The sequence below is a fragment of the Pseudochaenichthys georgianus genome, chromosome 1 (genome assembly GCF_902827115.2).
Source record: "Pseudochaenichthys georgianus chromosome 1, fPseGeo1.2, whole genome shotgun sequence".
Taxonomy (NCBI): Eukaryota; Metazoa; Chordata; class Actinopteri; order Perciformes; family Channichthyidae; genus Pseudochaenichthys; species Pseudochaenichthys georgianus.
This window is the reverse complement of record NC_047503.1, coordinates 48395059-48415749: the sequence shown is the minus strand read 5'-3', so window position 1 is coordinate 48415749 and position 20691 is coordinate 48395059. Positions and strand designations below refer to the sequence as shown.

General features: G+C 40.0%; 1 protein-coding gene across 1 annotated transcript in view; it reads left to right on the top strand.

The window, feature by feature from the left end:
• LOC117453336 (voltage-dependent T-type calcium channel subunit alpha-1I-like) overlaps positions 1-20691 on the top strand; it is a 294731-nt gene that overhangs the window by 99124 nt on the left and 174916 nt on the right. Inside the window, 1 exon segment of the mRNA XM_071204189.1 lies at positions 5048-5396. Within this exon segment, the coding sequence (XP_071060290.1) occupies positions 5048-5396 (349 nt within the window).

Genomic DNA, 20691 nt, shown 5'->3' with positions numbered 1-20691 from the left:
GAGTCATCTAACATCCATGCTATGGAGACACTCGATGGGGGTTTGATCTGTGAACCAGGGCTGTGCCAAATGGCATCCTGTACTGTAGTCCTAGTCTTTGTAAAGTACAGTACGTGACAACACGTTTGGGCTTTGGATCAAATCCCTAAACCCAAGGCGATGCTTGTCCGTTGTGAATGTGGTCTTTTCTTTGCCTTCCATTCGAGAATTCTCTGAGATTGAAAACAACAGCATCTATAGATGAGAGCAACACATGCGTCACTTCTGGGCGAAATGACGGCCCGCTCACTTTTGGGGGGAAACATTTGATGTAACGGCGGTAAATACAGATTCTGAAGATTTCGGCAATCACATGAAAACATTTAGAAAACCGCGTTTGTTGTATCTCCAAGAAGCCCAATGAAGATGTTCAGACGGACACACTATTAAGACATGTCACTGGAGATCGATGATCGGCGTCGCTTTATAGTGTAATTTAAATACATGATAAGTCTCCTAGAGCAGGGGTTCCCAAACATTGCCAATGCCAAGGACCCCCATATATCATTATCCTCTGGCGGGGACCCCCCCCCCCCCCTGTTGCAATTCTTTTTTTAAATGATGAGTACATTATGATGGAAAATATGACTAATTAACCATACAGCTTAATACATTGTCTTAATATATATTTGTATTAATAATTAATAATCAGTTATTCTTCAAACATTTGTTGTATTTATCTTTTGTTTGTCATTCATTACATTCATTGTGTCTTCTGTTATAAACATTCTTAACACAATATAAAATCAACAGTAAACATATCTTTAAAGCATTTTAAAAGTGATTTCTGTCTTTACAATATTATATAATCTTGAACAGTAATATGAACAATTAACATATATCTTTAGCATTTTTTAAAGCTACTTATGCCTTAATAATATTATATATAATATTGAACATTAATATTAACAATAAACATATTTATATCCATATATATAAACAACAATATTTGCTGCATCCGTGCTCTCATCCAGCTGCAGAGCGAAATATCCACTCGCTCTCACTCGCTCCAAAAGCTGAGCAGATACTCAGTTTCACGCTCAGTAGCGGCAGCTCGATTCAGATTGGCTTAAAGGGCAGTCGTGCGATTCAAAAACAAAAAAATAAAATAAAATATGAATAAATAAAAAATATTAAAAGATTGGCATCAAAGGACACATATATTGATAGATATGCAGCTATTAATAACATCTAAAAAATACATATGTAAAAAAATTCCCCTTTCCCTCAAACTTTGCGTGACCCCCATGGTGCCCCCTGGCGGCCCCCCGGGGGGTCGGGGCCCCCACTTTGAAAAACACTGTCCTGGAGGACGAGTGGCAGGCAGCCGGCTTACACTGAAACTGTGATTTATGAGTTAATTTGACAATGGTGTTTGTCTGTAGAGGAAGTAAAGAAACCGTAACTTGGGATTTAATTGTTGTTTGAGGTGCAATCTGACTCAGCAGCTTTAAGACACTATTATTTTCTGCTGATAAGGTTTTTTCTGTTAGCGAAATACTCAATCTCAAGAAAAGAGTAAGTCACATTGCAGTATCATCAATCTGCACAGCTTTGTTTGTAACCATACTGCATTATTTCCAGCCAAGTGGGCGAACAGGCTAGCAGCAGATAAACCCATGCTGAGAGTTTAGTCAGTGTGACTTCGTGGAAGAAGCTGACCGCCAAGTGTTTTCAGACTTCACACATACGTGATCATTGGGTCTTTGAAACGGAATGCCTCTCTCTCTCAGATCGGTTCCTTCTTCAGGATCTTAGATCCATTTAGTTAGTTTAAGGTCCCCCATTATACTGTTTTCATCAATATATCCCAGGTCATTGCAGCATTACCCATAATCCCCTCTGTTTCAGCCCTGTTTCTCTGTCTGTTACTTTAGATGTTACGCCCCTCTGAGAGACATTTGGTTACAAATAACTCAATGATCTAGGAGGAGACTCAGGTGATAAGGGGGGGGGGGGTTACTTTGTTGCTGATTGGCTAATGGTTACACAAGACAACACATCGTGATGACATCATAAAGTGGCCAAAATCTGATCAGCTCATTTTCAGACAGGTTTTTATAGAAATCGATCAAAAAGAGAGAAAATCTTTGTTCCTGAAACTTTCAGAGTCTCTTTCCACAGAGGGGACACATGTTGATGTAGAAGAGACATGGAGAAGAGGGGACACATGCTGATGTAGAAGATACATGAAGAAGAGGGGACACATGCTGATGTAGAAGATACATGAAGAAGAGGGGACACATGTTGATGTAGGAGAGACATGAGGAAGAGGGGACACATGCTGATGGAGGAGAGACATGAGGAAGAGGGGACACATGTTGATGTAGAAGAGACATGGAGATGAGGGGACACATGTTGATGTAGAAGAGACATGGAGAAGAGGGGACACATGCTGATGTAGAAGATACATGAAGAAGAGGGGACACATGTTGATGTAGGAGAGACATGAGGAAGAGGGGACACATGCTGATGGAGGAGAGACATGAGGAAGAGGGGACACATGTTGATGTAGAGGAGACATGAAGAAGAGGGGACACATGTTGATTCAGAAGAGACATGAAGAAGAGGGGACACATGTTGATGTAGAAGAGACATGAAGAAGAGGGGACACATGTTGATGTAGAAGAGACATGAAGAAGAGGGGACACATGTTGATGTAGAGGAGACATGAAGAAGAGGGGACACATGTTGATTCAGAAGAGACATGAAGAAGAGGGGACACATGTTGATTCAGAAGAGACATGAGGAAGAGGGGACACATGTTGATGTAGAAGAGACATGAAGAAGAGGGGACACATGTTGATGTAGAAGAGACATGAAGAAGAGGGGACACATGTTGATGTAGAAGAGACATGGAGAAGAGGGGACACGTGTTGATGAGGAAGAGACATGAAGAAGAGGGGACACATGTTGATGTGGAAGAGGCATGAAGAAGAGGGGACACATGTTGATGTAGAAGAGACATGAAGAAGAGGGGACACATGTTGATGTAGAAGAGACATGAAGAAGAGGGGACACATGTTGATGTAGAAGAGACATGAAGAAGAAGGGACACATGTTGATGTAGAAGAGACATGAAGAAGAAGGGACACATGTTGATGTAGAAGAGACATGGAGAAGAGGGGACACATGTTGATGTAGAAGAGACATGGAGAAGAGGGGACACATGTTGATGTAGAAGAGACATGAAGAAGAGGGGACACATGTTGATGTAGAAGAGACATGAAGAAGAAGGGACACATGTTGATGTAGAAGAGACATGGAGAAGAGGGGACACATGTTGATGTAGAAGAGACATGGAGAAGAGGGGACACATGTTGATGTAGAAGAGACATGAAGAAGAGGGGACACATGTTGATGTGGAAGAGACATGAAGAAGAGGGGACACATGTTGATGAGGAAGAGACATGAAGAAGAGGGGACACATGTTGATGTAGAAGAGACATGAGGAAGAGGGGACACATGTTGATGTAGAAGAGACATGGAGAAGAGGGGACACATGTTGATGTAGAAGAGACATGGAGAAGAGGGGACACATGTTGATGTAGAGGAGACATGAAGAAGAGGGGACACATGTTGATGTAGAAGAGACATGGAGAAGAGGGGACACATGTTGATGTAGAGGAGACATGGAGAAGAGGGGACACATGTTGATGTAGAGGAGACATGAGAAGAGGGGACACATGTTGATGTGGAAGAGACATGAAGAAGAGGGGACACATGTTGATGAGGAAGAGACATGAAGAAGAGGGGACACATGTTGATGTAGAAGAGACATGGAGAAGAGGGGACACATGTTGATGTAGAAGAGACATGGAGAAGAGGGGACACATGTTGATGTAGAAGAGACATGAAGAAGAGGGGACACATGTTGATGTAGAAGAGACATGGAGAAGAGGGGACACATGTTGATGTAGAGGAGACATGGAGAAGAGGGGACACATGTTGATGTAGAGGAGACATGGAGAAGAGGGGACACATGTTGATGTAGAAGAGACATGGAGAAGAGGGGACACATGTTGATGAAGAAGAGACATGGAGAAGAGGGGACACATGTTGATGTAGAAGAGACATGGAGAAGAGGGGACACATGTTGATGTAGAAGAGACATGAGGAAGAGGGGACACATGTTGATGTAGAAGAGACATGGAGAAGAGGGGACACATGTTGATGTAGAAGAGACATGAAGAAGAGGGGACACATGTTGATGTAGGAAGAGACATGAAGAAGAGGGGACACATGTTGATGAGGAAGAGACATGAAGAAGAGGGGACACATGTTGATGTAGAAGAGACATGGAGAAGAGGGGACACATGTTGATGTAGAAGAGACATGGAGAAGAGGGGACACATGTTGATGTAGAAGAGACAGGAAGAAGAGGGGACACATGTTTATGTAGAAGAGACATGGAGAAGAGGGGACACATGTTGATGTAGAGGAGACATGGAGAAGAAGGGGACACATGTTGATGTAGAGGAGACATGGAGAAGAGGGGACACATGTTGATGTAGAAGAGACATGGAGAAGAGGGGACACATGTTGATGTAGAAGAGACATGAAGAAGAGGGGACACATGTTGATGTAGAGGAGACATGGAGAAGAGGGGACACATGTTGATGTAGAAGAGACATGAAGAAGAGGGGACACATGTTGATGTAGAAGAGACATGAAGAAGAGGGGACACATGTTGATGTAGAAGAGACATGGAGAAGAGGGGACACATGTTGATGTAGAGGAGACATGGAGAAGAGGGGACACATGTTGATGTAGAGGAGACATGGAGAAGAGGGGACACATGTTGATGTAGAGGAGACATGGAGAAGAGGGGACACATGTTGATGTAGAGGAGACATGGAGAAGAGGGTCCCCTTTAACATGAAGCTGTCTGTGGATCTTTTCCGCTGTAACAAGTGTCCCCTCCTTGGGACTAATAAAGGTATTCTTATTTGGAATAAACAATAACTGGGTCTTGTATAACGATATGTCTCCTGACTCCCTCTCTCAGATTGGTTCCTTCTTCATGATCAACCTGTGCCTCGTGGTCATCGCCACCCAGTTTTCTGAGACCAAGCAGCGGGAGCACCAGCTGATGCAGGAGCAGCGAGCGAGATGTTCCTCGAACTCCACTCTGGACAGCGAGCCTGGAGACTGCTACGAGGCTGTCTTCCAGCTCGTCTGTCACATGATCCGCAAGGCCCGGAGACAAACTGTCTTCCTGTTCAACACCCTGCGGGGCAAACCTCGTGGATTTAAGGGCGTCGGAAGAGGAAGACGAGGAGGAGGAGGAGGGGAAAGGAGAGAGAGGAAGGCCAATGGAAGGGGAGGAGTTGAGAAGAGAGCGGTGGTGAGGCACGGTATGTAAACATGTTTTAAACCTTCATGAAACCAGGAAGTATTTTGACATGTTAGCATATCTGTTCCCTGGCCTTTACGTCAATTGTTTTCTGAATGGTTGTTATCCTAAAATAAGGTCTGTGGTTAACACAAGCTGAAGAGATTGTAATATTTTTTTCTACGACATAAATTACGTCAGTAAATATCCAACCCAGTCTCACGGCATTTCGTGTTCACCAACACGATTTTTAATCTATTGATTCGTGTTCACCATCACGATTTGCCCCTTTTTTTCGTGTTGCACAGCACGATTTTAAAAGCAATGTATTTCTACTGGTAACGTGTTTGGTGCCTGCAGGCTGCAGCACGTCTTTTTCTCCGGTCGGGTCGTGGAAGACCGGAAGCTGTGTGGTTCATAAAAACATGTTCTTACTCAATATCAAGCCACAGTTATTGCTTTTATTTTAAATCGTATAATTTCGGACTTTTGTTTCCGTCTGTGAGGAAATAAATGGGGCTCAGAGCCTCAGGATACTGAAATCTGTATTTTTAAATCTTTTTTTCCTTCTAATTTGTTATTCTTTTCAGAATAACACACTGTTATTTACTCACCAATAACACACAATTATCCTTGCTTTTATTTATTGGTTTAATTCCATAATCTCGGGCTTTTTTGGTGTCCGTCAGGAACTGAATTTCAAAATAAATATAACCGGAAACAGACGTAGGCCTATAAGGGACATTTCGAGCATCATTGCGATTAGGCTTGTTTGAGACACATTGAGGCTCGCCTCGAAAGTAGACGAGAGTAGCCGATCGCAGCCGGGGGAGGTGTCAAAATGCTCGTCTTAAGTCGGACAGCTCGGACTCGGCTTGACTGGCTGGGTTTGCAATGGCGGAAATTGCGTTGGCGTTTTTCGTTGCAGATGAAGTGGATGCAATAGAAATCCCACATGTATTGTATGGAGAATGACATGATCTAAAGGGACTGTGATTGAGAGAAAATTAAATATTTGTTTACAATAAACATGAATATGTCATTTGTTTGATTTGCATTAAAAGACAATACCATTTTTGATTTAAATGATAGATTACCTTGTGCATTTGTTGCAGCCCTTGCTTGCTGCATAAGTGCAGCTGCTAAACTGTTATCTGAAAAATAATTTACATCATTTAAAATCATATCCAGATTGTTGGAATGCAATTTAGTTGTTTACTCACCATTTTGTAGTCTTTGGGAAATGTCTTGTGAGACTCTTACAGTGATGTCTCCCTGTCCATCACGCAGTGGAAGCACCACCAATTCCATTTGACCCACTGGAGACAAAGGTGATCTCCATTGCTTTATATAGGTTTGTTAATTCAGTCATGATGAGGAACCACACCAGTGACTGGGTTCCATAATTAGAAATGCTCCTCCCTCTTAATGTTTGCAAAACTGATAGGTGGACAGGCTACAAAGGATCAGTCCTTCAGATCCGCACACATGAAGCCTAATGAGCATGAATTGAACAGACCTGCTGCTGTGTTAATTCTTTAGCTGCCACTTTAAGCTTTATGATGTGTACAACATGGATGTCATTTGATTTAATCTTGCCATTTTAAATGATGTATTCAATAAATAAGGTTGAACCAAATCATTACATTACAATATATTTTATTTTAATGATTTGGTTTAACTTAAAGAGAAACTTTATTGTTATTGCACAGATTACAGGTACTGAGACAACGAAATGCAGTTTAGCTTCTAACCAGGAGCAACAAGCAGTGAAGTGGAAAGTAATGTACACAATCTACAGAATAACATATAGAATGAATTAATGATGAATAAACAGTGGGGTATGAATACACTAGATATCAGCCTGAGAGCAGTATGAACAGTGTGTATGAATACACTAGATATCAGCCTGTGAGCAGTATGAACAGTGTGTATTAATACACTAGATATCAGCCTGTGAGCAGTATGAACAGTGTGTATTAATACACTAGATATCAGCCTGTGAGCAGTATGAACAGTGTGTATTAATACACTAGATATCAGCCTGTGAGCAGTATGAACAGTGTGTATTAATACACTAGATATCAGCCTGAGAGCAGTATGAACAGTGTGTATTAATACACTAGATATCAGCCTGAGAGCAGTATGAACAGTGTGTATTAATACACTAGATATCAGCCTGAGAGCAGTATGAACAGTGTGTATGAATATGCTAAGATATATAAAGTATGAAAACGGTAAGCAGTATAGTATAAAATATATAGATATTAATTTCATGATGATAAACATTGTGGAACAATGATGGAAAATGGGAATGGATGTGGCGACGTAAAACTGACACAAAACAACAACAAACTTTTGCCAGCCAATGGGAGAGCTTCATCAGCAGCACGTGGTAAAAACCACCAATGAGCGCTCAGCTCGAGATACCAGCGAGCCGTTTCCCATCAAGCATTTCGCTTCCGCAGCTCGTGGAGAGCAACTGCGCCAACTCGCCTCGCCTCGCTCTCAAGGCTGCGGGCGTCTTTGTCCCGCGAGATTTCAAAGTCTCATGTGGGCGGGCCTCCAGAGCAAGTCGGACAAAATGACTAACCATCATGCAACGCACTAGCAAGACGTTGATTGCAACTGTGCAGGTCTTGCTAGTCTCAAACAAGCCTACTGCCAACATTTCTGAGTTTAGGATGGCCGAAGACACTACACTACCCATAATCCCCAGCTATCGTTTAGGACTACAGTCCCCGTAAGGTTACGCAGAGCGTCAAACAGCTGTGTGAAATGGAACGAAACCACGCCAGACTATCCAAAACTGGAATCGAACGCCCCCCCAGAACTACACATGCTGGCTATTGTGTTTCACAAAATGTTCTATGGGACGTCTCGACTGAACGTTTTCGTTTTTCCCACAATTAGAAGTTGCCATTATTAAACACATTGGTGTTATCAAATGTAAAACATATAATTAATAAATGGGTGTAAATCACTTGTGTCCATAATGCGCAGCATTATATTAATGCCGTATACCCACATGACAGCTCATTGCTACTTTTTAATTCTACTCCACTACAATTCAGAGGTTAACCTGGTATTTTTACTCCACTGCATTTATTTGAGTTACTTTGCAGATTCTGATTAATGATGTGAAATATAAACAACCCCTAAATCAGACTTTAGTTACACCTGAGTAAAATTCAGGGAAGGTGATCGTCAAGTGCCAACAATCAGGAGAGATATTTGATAGTTGGTGCTTGAGAAGACTAAACATGTATCTGCAATTGACATGAATGGAAACGAGTAATAAAGCAGTGTGCGAAAAAGTACACGTCCCACCGTCCGGGACGTGTTATTTACAATATCGGACAAGTAGATATTTCAATTGACTTGTCCGGCGGACAAGTGACGTTTTTCGCCCCGATGTATTGACAAATTATTGATACATTCAGTTTACAAAAGGCAGAACTCATTCGCAAATTGTCCGTGTCAGCCATTGTTCGTTTAGAATTTTTTAGACGGGGGCGGGGCGGGAAGTGTAGCACAGTGGCAGGGTTGGGAAGCAAAACTCGGTTCCGAGTAGGAACAAATAACAATTGTCCGGTACCGGGATTAATAAGAGTTGTGAGGACAGGAGGCCGAGCCCCGCGGACTGCAGCTCTCTCTCTCGATGCTCCGTATCAGCTGATCGCTGCACGGTGCAGCTCAGCGTCTCTCTCTCTCTCTACACACAGCGGATCCGCTGCCCGTTTAACAGCCTCATCTTTGTCAAACTGTCTTATGTTCTCTCTCTAACACGTAATGAAGGTTATTAAGCGTTTTAGCTCCTGTGTTGTTAATATTGACCACCATTTCCTTTATGAAGTGAAGCAGCCTCCCTGTCTGTCCTCGTGCTGTCCTCACATCCCCGGACCCCCAGGCTCCGAGGAGCACAGGGATGTCAGTATTGTTTATGAAGCAGGGTATATAAAGTACATTATTGAAATGCTATTTATTAACTTTTACAAACAGTGAGCAGCTGGGCAGCTGCAGCATGTGTATTGCAGGACATGTGTAAGCGTGCAAGTGTCTTTGAGTTGTAGAAAAGCGTTAGGCCTATAGGCTATAAATATAATAATAATAATAACTTTATTTGTATAGCACCTTTCATACAGGGGATTGCAGTTCAAAGTGCTTTACATCAGTAAAAAACAAGACATAACATCTGTGTAAAACAAGCAGCAAGAGCAAAGCATAAAGTGGGATAAAATAATTAAAAATAAAAACATGGGGAATAAAACATAGAGAAATAGTGCAATGTCAATCACAGAGAATAGTGCAGTATAATAGTGTAAAATCAGTAAAATGCTTTGGTAAAGAGATTTAAAAATGCCTAATGTATTGGCTTCCCTAATATTGTTGGGTAACATGTTCCACAGTTGTGGGGCGTAGTTTACAAAGGCTGCATCACCGATCTTCTTATGACTCTTTCTGGTGACCTCTAATAGACCTGCATCTGATGATCGCAGTGTTCTGGCAGGTGTGTAGTTCATTAGAGAGTCAGCCATGTAGCTGGGTCCTTGTCCATTTAGAGCTTTGTATGTGAGGAGAAGCACCTTCAAATCAATTCTAGAAGTTACAGGAAGCCAGTGTAGAGTAGCTAAGACAGGACTAACGTGTTCCCTCCTTTTGGTATTCGTAAGTAGTCTAGCTGCAGAGTTTTGAATGAGCTGGAGTCTTTGTACATTCTCAGACTGCACCACTTAGAACTAACTAAACAATGCAGAGATTATTTTTATATAATTGTATTCAATAACCGTAAGAAATTCAACAGTATGAAGTGATTTGTAAATAGGAATACAGATTTGACTTAATGTTTTCATAAATATATTTTTCTCCCAGTTTGTCATGGGACTGATTTATCCTCTCCAAGAACCGGAACCGAGAACCGGAAATAACCAGAATCGAAAAGCAGAACCGGAATTGTTAAAATCCAAATGATACCCAACCCTATGTGTGATGCAGTAAAATCTTACCGCTCACTTACGTTAGCGGTGTTGTAAAAACCGTGGGAAAATGTAAAAAATACGATGACGAAGAAGAAGATTCCAGTGGCCCCAATTTTTGTCAATTCTGGACAATTGAAAAATGTATTCGGACAAGTAAATTGCCAAACTCACTTGTCCATGGACAAGTACTCTCTAAAAACTTTTTCTCACACTGTAAAGTATATTCATTACTCGTTATTCTCTACTAATAGTTAATTAAAGACTATATATTATGGCTATTTTGCACATCCCTTTCAAGATTTTCAAAGGTTTATTGACATATCATACACAACTACGGTGTAGTTATGCAATGAATGAAAAACTTGGGTCACAGGTTCCTCAACAGTGCATTACAAGACATCTATCAATATGTGTGTACCTCCACCATTCAACTGTCATATTCTGCACATTTCTTATTCTATCTACATACATAAGAGTATAATTCATGTGTATAATATCAGTTAAAATAAGTGCTTCAACATAGTGGGATAACATTGCAGGAAAGCAATATATTAGACGTTAATTACTTTGTCAGGCTTAATATTTAATATGTAATGTTTAAATAAAGGTTAATCCGTTTTTCTGTTTTGCACCTCCTCCTATTAATATCTTTGTACATCCTGCACTAAACTGTTTTATTGTAGAGATCACTTATAGTATCTTCTTGATTTTTTATATTCTATATTTCTATATTTATACTTTCCCCCTATGAAAGTATGTACTCTTAATATTTTTTTAATCAAATATAACACATAGAAACAATAATTCAATAACGTGCTTTAACCACTAGGAGGTGCACACAAGGTGCACACAGCCATAATAACTTTGTATTATTGGTGTGTATGTACAACATCTGAAGATGTATAGTTTTATGCATGCTTTCACATCATTTTACAGCATATTGCTATACTATTTCAGACTCAGTATTTACATTCTGATATTCAAAGAAAATCAGTAATATCTTTAAAAACTACAGTCCTTTTCTATCAGCTGTGCACCGTTATGGTGTAAATATAACCTATCTATGAATTAGATCAAATGTAAAAGTCAGCCGAATTAGTGTTGATACTGCAAGGAGACGTATTGTGTGAAGAGAAATTGAAGATGTTGTTTAATTGTTGATATATTTATGATCCACGTCAAGTATTCAGTTTCGGCGCCATTTCTTCCAGTTCTTCCAAAGGTCTTCTCATCAGGGCTCTCTAAATAAAGAACTACGGCAGATCTGTAATATGTAATGCAGCCGAACCGTGTATTACAATGCCGTTATGTGATGACTTTCAAAGAGAAAAGCAAGAGCACTCGGAATTAAGTATTATTTTATACTTTTAAAATGTTTTCCGGATTTCATATAATATAAACACCAAATCCCAGCATGCATTGCGGCTAACACATCCAATCAGCGATCTTAAAACCATAGCTGAGGATCTTGGGTAATCGCTCGAAATGCCTATGTCTGTTTCCGGTTATATTTATTTTGAAATTCAGTTCCTGACGGACGCCAAAAAAGCCCGAGATTATGGAATTAAACCAATAAATAAAAGCAAGGATAATTGTGTGTTATTGGTGAGTAAATAACAGTGTGTTACTTTGAAAAGAATAACAAATTAGAAGGAAAAAAAGATTTAAAAAATACAGATTTCAGTATCCTGAGGCTCTGAGCCCCATTTATTTTCCTCACAGACGGAAACAAAAGTCCGAAATTATACGATTTAAAATAAAAGCAATAATTGTGGCTTGATATTGAGTAAGAACATGTTTTTATGAACCACACAGCTTCCGGTCTTCCACGACCCGACCGGAGAAAAAGACGTGCTGCAGCCTGCAGGCACGAAACACATTAGGCGTGTTTGAGACTAGCAAGACCTGCGCAGACCTGCGCAGTTGCGATCAACGTCTTGCTAGTGCGTTGCATGATGGTTAGTCATCTTGTCCGACTTGCTCTGGAGGCTCGCCCACATGAGACTTTGAAATCTCGCGGGACAAAGACGCCCGCAGCCTTGAGAGCGAGGCGAGGCGAGTTGGCGCAGTTGCTCTCCACGAGCTGCGGAAGCGAAATGCTTGATGGGAAACGGCTCGCTGGTATCTCGAGCTGAGCGCTCATTGGTGGTTTTTACCACGTGCTGCTGATGAAGCTCTCCCATTGGCTAGCAAAAGTTTGTTGTTGTTTTGTGTCAGTTTTACGTCGCCACATCCATTCCCATTTTTCATCATTGTTCCACAATGTTTATCATCATGAAATTAATATCTATATATTTTATACTATACTGCTTACCGTTTTCATACTTTATATATCTTAGCATATTCATACACACTGTTCATACTGCTCACAGGCTGATATCTAGTGTATTCATACACACTGTTCATACTGCTCTCAGGCTGATATCTAGTGTATTAATACACACTGTTCATACTGCTCTCAGGCTGATATCTAGTGTATTAATACACACTGTTCATACTGCTCACAGGCTGATATCTAGTGTATTCATACACACTGTTCATACTGCTCACAGGCTGATATCTAGTGTATTAATACACACTGTTCATACTGCTCTCAGGCTGATATCTAGTGTATTAATACACACTGTTCATACTGCTCTCAGGCTGATATCTAGTGTATTCATACACACTGTTCATACTGCTCTCAGGCTGATATCTAGTGTATTAATACACACTGTTCATACTGCTCTCAGGCTGATATCTAGTGTATTCATACTAGGGCTGTGCAATTTAATCGATCTTGCGATATATATCGATATTTAGTTTTCCGAGAAAGTATCGATATTTCAGCCGCGGGTATCGATACATTAAGTCTGATAACTGTGTTCGTTATACTCGCGTCCAGGAGAGAAGCTTTAAAAAGGAGACTGATTGAGTCTCTGAGAATGTTCAAATGTATACTTTAATTAATAAAAGCGCGGTAATGTTACAAGCAGAAGATGGTTCAGTCAGAAAAACAGCTGTGTTCTGGCTCTCGTGAGCGAAGGGAAGAGAGCGAGCTCCACCTCTCCAGCTGTTAAATATCCTCTGCTGAATCCTCCCTGTGGGCGGGTTGGCGCTGCTGGGGATCGGCCCTCCACGTCTCCAATGTTCGCATTACAGAGGATTCAGACATTGCACATTAAATATATAACTAAACATGCCTTTTCTCCTCCTTATCTCTTTCATGACTTTTCATTTAATACATTTTAAACGCTGTAATCAATACTCCAAAAAGACCTCACGGCTGGTATCATTTCCGGTAGTTCCGAATGTTGTCTCATGCTACCCCACGTCTGTAAACAAACGTATTCAAATAAACTGTACCTTCATTTAATATTCAGCAATAATAATATCTCGACGTCTATAGTTGTAGTGTTGAAATCAGTAGGTTTCGATGTGCAACACTCCGTGTCATATCGCTACTAAATTCACCTCAAAAGGAAATTGTATATTAGCCACATGCTAAATGCTAACCGGAGATGAAGGATTTCAGAATAAAAGCTCAACCACTGGTTGTGCACAACAACTTCTGTTTTTTCAGTATAAAACAGCATTTAAACTGACGGTATGTTTAAGGTACTTTATGCCATCAAAACATTGATTTTAATTTCTAACAAGTCCCATTCAAATCCCCCGTGTTCGGCCACCTGCTGCACCTTTTCATTCTCCATTGTCCATTGTGATACTGCACTTTACAGCTACAGTTTGCACTGTTTCAATAAATGAAACAAATGTTCTCACCACATCTTTTGATTCATTTTGTCCAGCATTTGCAAGTTGTAGACGCTCTGTCAAAGCCATATATTGTATACTTGATGCTTTCAGTTTTCAGTTGAATTAATTCAATCCAAGTCAATGGAACACTCACAAGATGTCACCAAAATCCCACTGTCCCTTTAAAATCTTTCAGAAAATGATATAAGTGTACCGAATTATATCGAATCGTATCGAATCGTATCGTTGGCTGAATATCGTGATATATATCGTATCGTTGGCTGAATATCGTGTATCGTATCGTATCGTGAGATTAGTGTATCGCCACAGCCCTAATTCATACCCCACTGTTTATTCATCATTAATTCATTCTATATGTTATTCTGTAGATTGTGTACATTACTTTCCACTTCACTGCTTGTTGCACCTGGTTAGAAGCTAAACTGCATTTCGTTGTCTCAGTACCTGCAATCTGTGCAATAACAATAAAGTTTCTCTTTAAGTTAAACCAAATCATTAAAATAAAATATATTGTAATGTAATGATTTGGTTCAACCTTATTTATTGAATACATCATTTAAAATGGCAAGATTAAATCAAATTACATCCATGTTGTACACATCATAAAGCTTAAAGTGGCAGCTAAAGAATAAACACAGCAGCAGGTCTGTTCAATTCATGCTCATTAGGCTTCATGTGTGCGGATCTGAAGGGACTGATCCTTTGTAGCCTGTCCACCTATCAGTTTTGCAAACATTAAGAGGGAGGAGCATTTCTAATGATGGAACCCAGTCACTGGTGTGGTTCATCATCATGACTGAATTAACCACACCTATATAAAGCAATGCAGATCACCTTTGTCTACAGTGGGTCAAATGGAATTTCCGCCATTGCAAACCCAGCCAGTCAAGCCGACTCCGAGTCCGAGCTGTCCGACTTAAGACGATCTTTTTGACACCTCCCCCGGCTGCGATCGGCTACTCTCGTCTACTTTCGAGGCGAGCCGCAATGTGTCTCAAACAAGCCTATTACCAGTAGAAATACATTGCTTTTAAAATCGTGCTGTGCAACACGAAAAAAAGGGGCAAATCGTGTTGGTGAACACGAATCAATAGATTAAAAATCGTGTTGGTGAACACGAAATGCCGTGAGACTGGGTTGGATGTTCAGGTGCATATCAGTATGTAGTGTCTCTACTTTAAAGAGTCCTCTTCTGCTGATGTTCATGTTTATATCAGTATGTAGTGTCTCTACTTTAAAGAGTCCTCTCCTGCTGATGTTCAGGTGTATATCAGTATGTAGTGTCTCTACTTTATTAAGAGTCCTCTCCTGCTGATGTCCAGGTGTATATCTGATATGTAGCGTCTCTACTTTAAAGAGTCCTCTCCTGCTGATGTTCAGGTCTATATCAGTATGTATGTCTCTACTTTAAAGAGTCCTCTCCTGCTGATGTTTCAGGTGTATATCAGTACGTAGTCGTCTCTACTTTAAAGAGTCCTCTTCTGCTGATGTTTCATGTTCATATCAGTATGTAGTGTCTCTACTTTAAAGAGTCCTCTTCTGCTAATGTTCAGGTGTATATCAGTATTGTAGTGTCTCTACTTTAAAGAGTCCTCTCCCTGCTGATGTTTCAGGTGTATATCAGTATGTTAGTGTCTCTACTTTAAAGAGTCCTCTTCTGCTGATGTTCATGTTATATCAGTATGTAGTGTCTCTACTTTAAAGAGTCCTCTCCTGCTGATGTGTCAGGTGTATACAGTATGTAGTGTCTCTACTTTAAAGAGTCATCTTCTGTGATGTTCATGTTTATATCAGTATGTATTGTCTCTACTTAAAGAGTCCTCTCCTGCTGATGTTCAGGTGTATATCAGTATGTAGTGTCTCTACTTTAAAGAGTCCTCTCCTGCTGTATGTTCAGGTTGTATATCAGTATGTAGTGTCTCCACTTTAAAGAGTTCCTCTCATGCTGATGTTCAGGTGTAATCAGTATGAAGTGTCTCTACTTTAAAGAGTCCTCTCCTGCTGATGTTCAGGTGTTATATCAGTATGTAGTATCTCTACTTTAAAGAGTCCTCTCCTGTTGATGTTCAGGTGTTATATCAGTATGAAGTGTCTCTACTTTAAAGAGTCCTCTCCTGCTGATGTTCAGGTGTATATCAGTATGAAGTGTCTCTACTTTAAAGAGTCCTCTCCTGCTGATGTTCAGGTTGTACTTAGTGTCTCTACTTTTAAAGAGTCCCTCTCTGCTGATGTTCAGGTGTATATCGCTACATAGTGTCTCTACTTTAAAGAGTCCTCTCCTGCTGGTGTTCAGGTGCTATATCAGTATGAAGTGTCTCTACTTTTAAAGAGTCCTCTCCTGCTGATGTTCAGGTGTATATCAGTATGAAGTTGTCTCTACTTTAAGAGTCCTCTCCTGCTGATGTTCAGGTGTACTTAGTGTCTCTACTTAAAGAGTTCTCTCCTGCTGATGTTCAGGTGTATATCTCTACGTAGTGTCTCTACTTTAAAGAGTCCTCTCCTGCCGATGTTCAGTTGTATATCGGTATGTAGTGTCTTTACTTTAAAGAGTCCTACAATTAGATGGAAAACAGTTACAAAGAGACAGACAATTACAACAAAGAGACAATTAATCACCATAAAAAAATATTTTAGTAGAGAAATGTTTTCATTGAAGTTAATGTGTATTAATCCTCTAAAAAACAGTTTTATTCAAAATGGCACTTCATCAAAATGCAATTGAGTGCAACTTCAACGTAACTGTATTTTTGGTTCCTATTACATAAGATAAGATGTACTTTATTTATCCCAAATTGGGAAATGTTTGCGTTGCAGCAGCATAAAAACAAGGCATTGCACATAATTAGAAATTAAAAGAGTAGAAATAAACATTTCAAAAATTTGAAACATATCAAAATAGAAATGTCTTTATCTAAACACAATTGCATTGCTAGGCAACAGCATGGTTCCATTCTTACTTCCTGTCAGCTGATGTCCTTCACTCCTTATTTGGAATGGAACCTTCAGAATGATGACATCATCTGTTGCCTTCATGTAGAATTCTGAATTCTGCATTGATATTCTAGGAGTTTGCAGGACCTGGCTGTGACGGTGAATTCATCAGAGCATCAGAGAATTAGGCAGAAGGCAGAAGGAATTTGTCCAGCTAGTGTCAGATCATTGAAGAGATTAGGGATACTTACAGTTTTTTTAGCGAGATAATCTTCACAAGTGAACTCAACTTTTGTGGGATTTTTGTGACGTTAATTCAGTCGAACAATTACATTTAGTTTGCTAAACAACAGGTCATTTTGTCACAGCAGTAGAGATGGAGATGAACAATAGAGATGAGCTGGCAGCCAAGCTCGAGATTCTGCAAAAAGAAAATCAGGAAATGAAGTTGTTGCTGGAGCAGGAAAGGACTTTAAGGGATAAGCTTGAGATTGAAGGCGCTAAAAATAAGGAAGCGATGCTCAACGCATATACAGAGAAATCAGCGTTGCTATTTAAGCACAATGTGAACGTGAAAGCCCAGGTAATTGAGCAGAACATCTTGCGCTTCAACAATGAGGACCTGAACATGAAATACGGAAACCTCCAGAGGTCACACAAGAAGGTTGAAGCCAAGATGGCCGCCTTGAGAAAGGCAATCCAGGAACTCAAACAACTGAAAGAACCCTGTGTTGAGGAGCAAGGTGTAGAGATGGCTGCTTTGTTGAAGGAAAACAAAACACTGAAACAAGAGAAGGAGCGTTGTGTTGAGGAGAAAGATGCAAAGATGGCCGCTTTGCAAAAGACTAACCAAGAACTCAAACAACTAAAGGATCGTTGTGTTGAGGAGAAAGCTGTAAAGATAGCTGCTCTGCGTGAGAGAAACCAGGAAATCACACAACTGAAGGAGCGTTGTGTTAAGGAGGAGGCAAATATGGCCGCCTTGCAAACAACAAACCAGGAACTCAAACAACAAAACTTGCGTTGCGTTGAGGAGAAAGATGCAGAGATAGCTACTTTTCTGAAGGAAAACCAAACACTGAAACAAGAGAAGGAACGTTGTGTGGTGGAGGAGGTGAAGGTGGACAAGAAGGAGGATGTGGAGGTGAAAGTGGAACCAGAAGTTAGGCACGATGTGAAAATGAATGCCCTGGAAATTGAGCAGAAAGTCTTGCGCGGAAAGAATGAGGAACTGAACATGAAATATGGAAAGCTCCTCAAGATGCACGAGAAGGACAAAGCAGAGATGGCCGCCTTGAGAAAGACAAACCAGGATCTCAAACAACTGAAAGAACCCTGTGTTGAGGAGAAGGATGCAGAGATGGCTGCCTTGCAAAAGACAAACCAGGAACTCAAACAAGAGAAGTTGCGTTTTCTTGAGGTGAAACATTTTGAGATAGTCGTTTCATGAGAGAAACCATGAACTCCAACAACAGATGGAACGTTGTGTGGAGGAGAAGGATGCAGAGATAGTTGCTTTGCATGAGAGAAACCAGGAACTGGAACAAAGAAGGAACGTTGTGTGGAGGAGAAGGATGCAGAGATAGTTGCTTCGCATGAGAGAAACCAGGAACTGGAACAACAGAAGGAACGTTGTGTTGAGGAGAAGGATGCAGAGATTGCCGCCTTGCTGAAGAAACAGCTGAAAAAACCACCAAAGGCACTCTGCGTGGTGAAGGAGGAGCTTGTGGAGGTACAGGTGGAGTTGGAGGTGGAACAGGAAGTGAGGGTGGATCCACCTGAGCAAACCAATGAGCCGATCCCCAACGCAGAGGAGGACAACACCACGGTGGAGAAGATTAATCAATTCCTTTTCTTGTATCCGCCCAAACGTCAACGATGACTAAAAAGGAAAACATGAGACTCAAAGGCAGCCCTGACATCGGCTTTAAAAACTTAAAAAACTTTAAAAAACAAACTCACAACAACAAAAATAATAAGACATTAAAACATTTCAAGTCTAAAGCTCAAAGTGAGTGAGCAACAACATATACTCACAGCCAGTCAGGATATATATTTAAACACTTAACAGTTATTAGATCTGGTTAGACATCAACAAAGGTTCCAGAAGAGACTCACAGTGATGTGCAGTTTTAGCCACTAGGGGCAAAAAAACAACCTTAATTTTAAAAGAAATAAACTATTCCTTTGCTTCTAGTACCCTTAAATAAGAGGAACATTTAGTCATTACAAGTTATCAGGTTTATGTTATATCGTCATGTTTAGTTTATAGTATCCACTTTCATATTTTTGTTGTATTTTTCATATTTATTGAATAGTTCATTTTCATATTTATGTTATATTTATCATGTTTGGTTAATAGTCAATTTGTATATGTATCTTATATTTGTCATATTTATTTAATAGTACATTTCTATATTTATGTTTAGTCCATTGTTTACTTGTTAAGTTAAAGTATAGTTTTGTCAATCAATAAAAAAACGTTTTATAATGATAACAATACTGACACGTTGATTTATTTTACGTTTGTTTCTCCTGTCTACGTTTAACTTCTTACTTTTAATTTCAAGTCACCAGAGATTTAATCTGAGAATTCAACTAATAACAACATTCAATACAAATACATTTAAATTAAAAACAACACTAGAATTATTTCTCGTCTGTTCCTCCTGTTTTTGTCTAGTTACCTTCATATTGAGTGACTTTAGCTCACCTGGCTCTGCCCTGATCAATACACTGACTTAAAGCTACTTCAGTACATACTTTATTACCTTGTTTACAAAGTTTGCATTCAACAATTATCATAATAAATATAAACAAAGGAAAAACAACACTATGTATTTGATTTCTTTCAAGTTTGTTTTAATTAGTCAACTAAAACTAGATCTTTTTTTACATGTCTGCTGATGTTCAGGTGTATATCAGTGTAATGTCTCTACTTTAAAGAGTCCTCTCCTGCTGATGTTCAGGTGTATATCAGTATGTAGTGTCTCTACTTTAAAGAGTCCTCTCCTGCTGATGTTCAGGTGTATATCAGTGTAATGTCTCTACTTTAAAGAGTCCTCTCCTGCTGATGTTCAGGTGTATATCAGTATGTAGTGTCTCCACTTTAAAGAGTCCTCTCCTGCTGATGTTCAGGTGTATATCAGTGTGTAGTGTCTCTACTTTAAAGAGTCCTCTCCTGCTGATGTTCAGGTGTATATCAGTATGTAGTGTCTCTCTTTAAAGAGTCCTCTCCTGCTGATGTTCAGGTGTATATCAGTATGTAGTCTCTACTTTAAAGAGTCCTCTCCTGCTGATGTTCAGGTGTATATCAGTATGTAGTGTCTCTACTTTAAAGAGTCCTCTCCTGCTGATGTTCAGGTGTATATCAGTATGTAGTGTCTCTACTTTAAAGAGTCCTCTCCTGCTGATGTTCAGGTGTATATCAGTATGTAGTGTCTCTACTTTAAAGAGTCCTCTCTGCTGATGTTCAGGTGTATATCAGTATGTAGTGTCTCTACTTTAAAGAGTCCTCTCCTGCTGATGTTCAGGTGTATATCAGTATGTAGTGTCTCCACTTTAAAGAGTCCTCTCCTGCTGATGTTCAGGTGTATATCAGTATGTAGTGTCTCTACTTTAAAGAGTCCTCTTCTGCTGATGTTCAGTTAT